The 4,668-nt window shown below is 37.3% G+C and overlaps 1 protein-coding gene across 3 annotated transcripts in view; it reads right to left on the reverse strand.

Moving 5' to 3' along the window:
• Nucleotides 1-93: 93 nt before the first annotated feature.
• Nucleotides 94-4,668, reverse strand: part of LOC106940611 (integrin alpha-11-like) — a 40,698-nt gene continuing 36,123 nt past the window's right edge. For 2 of the 3 annotated variants that reach the window (XM_015023388.1, XM_015023389.1), the window contains exons 4-7: nucleotides 3,048-3,162; nucleotides 2,813-2,940; nucleotides 2,378-2,526; nucleotides 95-1,484 (exon numbers count right to left, since the gene is read on the reverse strand). In XM_015023388.1, coding sequence (XP_014878874.1) covers nucleotides 1,274-1,484; nucleotides 2,378-2,526; nucleotides 2,813-2,940; nucleotides 3,048-3,162 — 603 coding nt within the window. In that variant the 3' untranslated portion in view covers nucleotides 95-1,273. Of the gene's footprint in view, nucleotides 1,485-2,377; nucleotides 2,527-2,812; nucleotides 2,941-3,047; nucleotides 3,163-4,668 lie in introns of all 3 variants that reach the window. The other variant, XM_015023390.1, reaches the window with a different exon arrangement.

Raw genomic sequence — 4,668 nt, forward strand, 5'->3', positions numbered from 1 at the left:
GGTGTGCTGAACCAGGGAGAGAACTAAAACATGCAGGATGCTGGCTCTCGAGGACTGACTTTGGACACCCCTGCCATAGTGTCAAGGATAGACTTGGCTTTGGATGAACTGATAATTTTGTGCAGAATGAGCGGTGCGTGGACTTAATAAGTAGAGGTAAAAGTAGAGGTAAAAATTTTTTTGTTTAGTTTATTAATTAAATGTGCGTTTTGTGAGCTAAAGTTTGTATGTGTAAAGAATACAGAAAAGAAACATAACTCGCAAACTGCTGTGTTAGACTAGCTAATAGCAGTGGTAGCTACATTCTACCACAGCAGTTACTTACTAATAATCGCAAAATAAACATTAAGCCATACTACGGCAACAGACTGAATATTCTGTTCTTTGTGTGGGGAATATTTGAGTGTTTTTTGGTGTTGTTATGCTATGGCAAAGAGTCTGCGTGTAGCTTGGCCGATACAGAGAGCGAGAAAGAAGTGGTTTGAGTTATACTTAGGTTTTTCCCTTTGTTGTGGAGCACAGCACGAAATTAATCATACCTACATTTCCAAGTTTAATTGAGTTAACGGAATTATTCTATCGTGGCAGCAGCTATGATGGTATGTAAAAGAATAGTCTCTTTGCCCTCCAGCGTTGTGCACAAAATTTCCGTATGTAAACAATAACAAGCAGGGGGTCTATATTTATAAATCTAATTATGATTAAGTCAGTGCCTCACCAGCTATGAACCTCACCCCACGTCACTGCACATAGTGAACACAAACATTTCAATTTCATTGACAAAAAAATACCAACTTATCTTATCTGGATGGAATATAAAACCAAGAACAGAACCCGTAGTATAGTTTGAGATGTAAAAATGGAAAAGAAATTTCTTAATATAATGGCACCGTCTTTGTACCAAATAAAGAATTCTGGTCTGGCTGATCTTTGAAAATAAAGGCTAATTTTAGTATTTAACTTAACAATGGCTGCGTGAATTGCATATTAAAAAGATCAGCCAGTCCAAAATTATTTATTCGGGATAAACTCATGGTCGCAATTCATGTTTCACGACCAAAGGTAAGGGTTGGAATGAAGAGCAGTGATTTGGCCCAGCTTTTTTTCACCCCATAAAAACACCACAGTTCCAACATTACCACATGTTAGACTTTCTAGAAATCTCCCCAGCCATCCTGACATCACTCATGAACAAGATCCTTAAAAATGTTTCAATTGGGGCACAGACTGACCTCATCAGGGATGAAGCAGTCCACCTTCTACTGGATGAAAATCATGATCTCAAACTTGAGTAGTGAATTATTCGTATTTCAGCTCTAAAGATAAAAGTGGGACTCACTGCAATAGCATACATGGTGATGTTTTCTTTCTTGCTTTGATTGACAACTTCCATCATCTGAGGACTGTCATGTGATTCACCATCTGTGATAACAATCATCACCTTCTGTGCTCCCGGCCTGCCACCACGCTGGAATGCCTCCAACCTGCGGTGAAGTGGAGAAATCTTTCATAGCTATAGTATATCCTAATATTGAATTATTGATTGATTGATTGATTCATTCATTCATTCATTCATTCATCTTCTAGTTCCAACTAGTTTCCTTATGTGATCTTCAGCTTAAGAAATATTGTAAACAAGAGATATTTGTCAAACGTTGCACTTTGAAAAATATCTAATATTTGCTATATTTTGATTGACCAATTAAATTCAATTAAAATGCTACATAATGTCAGAATGTGCTGACATGCGACTAGGTAGGATGATATGTGACTTAACTGTTCAGACATAAGTTCCTTTGAAAAACATCAGGTGCTTATCCAATTTCAATTTAATTCAGTTCAGTTTATTTGTAAAACAAATATTGTCTTGAGGCACTTAACGAAAAATAATTGCAGTTCAATCATACATACATTACAGTTAATAAACAGTGGAGTAAGCCCCCTTAATGAAGTTAGTTCAAATAGTTTATATGTAAGGAAACCCAGCAGATGGCATTAAGTCCTGGACTTAGTGACAGTAGAAATTGCTTGCTCTCATTGACTTTACAGCAATCCCTCATACTGAGCACGCATGTAGCAACAGTGGAAAGGAAAAATTCTCCTTTTACAGGAAGGAACCTCCAATAGAACCAGAACCTGGTTTAGTATAAGAGACCATCTACCACAACCAATTGGGGCTTTGAGAAGACAGAGTAAGATAGAGAAAGTAACAATTTAACAGCAGGAGAGGGATACCACTTAAAGGAATGAAATTCAGTCATATTCCATCAAAGAACAGTAGATACATTAGTTTATAAGTTTTAAAATAACTCTTAAAATTCAGAAATGACATTGACAGGTAGTGATACATATTAATTTGATCAGCATTCTGTGATACCGTGCCACACTGATCCCCAGTGCTGTCCTGGTCTCCTCTCCACCTCGTTGGTCAATGTTCTTGGCAGCATCCAGTACATCCTCCGTTGTTTGGTATTCACCCAAACTGAACTCATGGACGACTGTGGAGCCATACTGAATAACTCCCACCTACAATCAAATCACACTTAACTGAACTGTCATTTATAACTACTCATAGTAGTATACCCAAAACCAACGGACAGCATGTTTTCCTGTTATGAATTTATCTGCTCTTAAGAACTTTTTAAACAACAAAAGTATTAATTTATACAACTAAAGCCTGAACACATGATTAAGATATATTTCAATATATGGTGTGGTGAAGTTATTATTATTATCTTTTTTTTTTTTTTTTTTGAAGTAGAACCTAATGTGTTTTGTCTCCGTTTCATGTCTGAGTGTGCAACAGACAAACCTGTGTCTGACCTGGGCCAATGTAGAACTTCTGCAAGATGTTCATGATAAAGTTCTGCACCTCATACCAAGGGTAAATGGAGTTGGACCCATCCAGAACAATGACAATGTCCATAAATGTTTCACACCCTAAATGATTGAAATGGACAGACAGCAAATTTCAAATTATATGTATGTAAGTGTGTGTTTGTGTGGGTGGGTGCATGTGTGTGTGTGTGTGTGTATGGATGCATTACTCTGTAGAGCCGGTGCAATAGTCTGGGTGAGTTTGAAGTTCCGGTTGGCTTTGGTGCAGATTCCAGTGCTGTACAGAGAACTTCCACATTCATGGGACCACAGAGGACCACAAGTCTAGGGACACATTTATGTGCATTAAATATATATATAATTCAAAATCATATAAAATGCAAAAAAAAAAAGTGCAAAATACATGGATGAAGATTACATTTATTTGAAGTTAATTAGCTTAAAAGAAATTCTAAATTTCTGACTATGATGGACATGTCTATATCGGTCCACAATATAACATCAAAATAAATTTGTGGTTGTGACAAAATGACAAGAAGTTCAACAACTATGAAAACATACAATGTCTTCAAAAGACATATGTTTACAAAACACACCCTCTTTTTCCTAATATCAGCTGCAAAGAAATAATGTAAAAATGTAATCATTTTTTTATTTCTGCGGCAAAAACATTTGTATAATTTAGCATGATGAACACTGATAGGAACTAAACCTATCAGTGTGTTACTCCATGGTGTAGTCATGACAGCATGGAGTAACGAAATTGGACAAGCATTATGTTAGCAAATATTGATTACTACCATAGGTCTCAGAGATTTTTCTATTATGTTGGTAGCAAAACTTTTGTTCTTACTACCTTTATTGTGTATGTTTTGAAACATGTTCGGTGTAAAAAAAGTTGTTCAAAAATATATTATTTAAATTAAATCAGTATGAACTCTCACCAAGCACTCTAGAAGTACATTGATAAAGTAGCTAACTTATTTAAGCAGCAAATCAGCCAATCACATTGGCAGCAACGCTTTAAAGTTAATGTGTGGTGAATAGGCCTGTCGCCATAAACGATAAATCAATTAATCGCATGATAAATTAAACATATCGACCTCATTTTAATTATCGGCTTTATTGTCTCTTCCTGGCTTATTTCTTTCTGTTGATGACACTGAATGAAAAAAGACTCAACCCCGGTGCTCTTCACTGACCCTCCCTTCCTATTTCCTTAGTGTAATGTCCAGCGCACATTACACAAGTTGTCGGCCGACTGTCAGCCCATTTTCAAAACCTGAGAGACACATTAGCCGACAAAAATCCTAGGCATAACGGTTCAGTCGGGTTCGATCGTGCCGTGTGGTGTCCAGCCACATGGGCACAAAATAATGGCTACAAGTCTAATTTTAAAATCAGGCATTAATCAATGCTTTACTAGAATCTACCTGTGATGCATGTGGCTAGAGTGGGCGTAAAGTCCTGACTGAATGAAAATCATTATAACCTATTTATGTCACGTTAACGAAGAACAGCTGAAAAATTACCAGGTTTATCAACTGCGGTAGCAATTTGGCTCCAACTCCTCTCCTTGTCATTTCTATATTATTTGCACGAAACGTTGAACATTAATGTTGTTTCCACATATCATCTCCGATGTCCGCTGGACTTTGGGTTGCGCCGTGTCAGCTGTTTGGGATTCCCCTCCGTAATTTCCCCTCAGAAAGCAGGAGGAGAGTCTGCGCTTTCTGATTGGCTACCTGTCACATTCAACAGGCTGCATTAAGCTCCCAGTTGGGAAAACCCCTGATTTAGTTCAGAGCGGCCACAACAATCTACTGTAAC

This window comes from Poecilia latipinna, unplaced genomic scaffold (assembly GCF_001443285.1).
Source record: "Poecilia latipinna isolate Pla-1442-1.1 unplaced genomic scaffold, P_latipinna-1.0 Scaffold3298, whole genome shotgun sequence".
Lineage (NCBI taxonomy): Eukaryota > Metazoa > Chordata > Actinopteri > Cyprinodontiformes > Poeciliidae > Poecilia > Poecilia latipinna.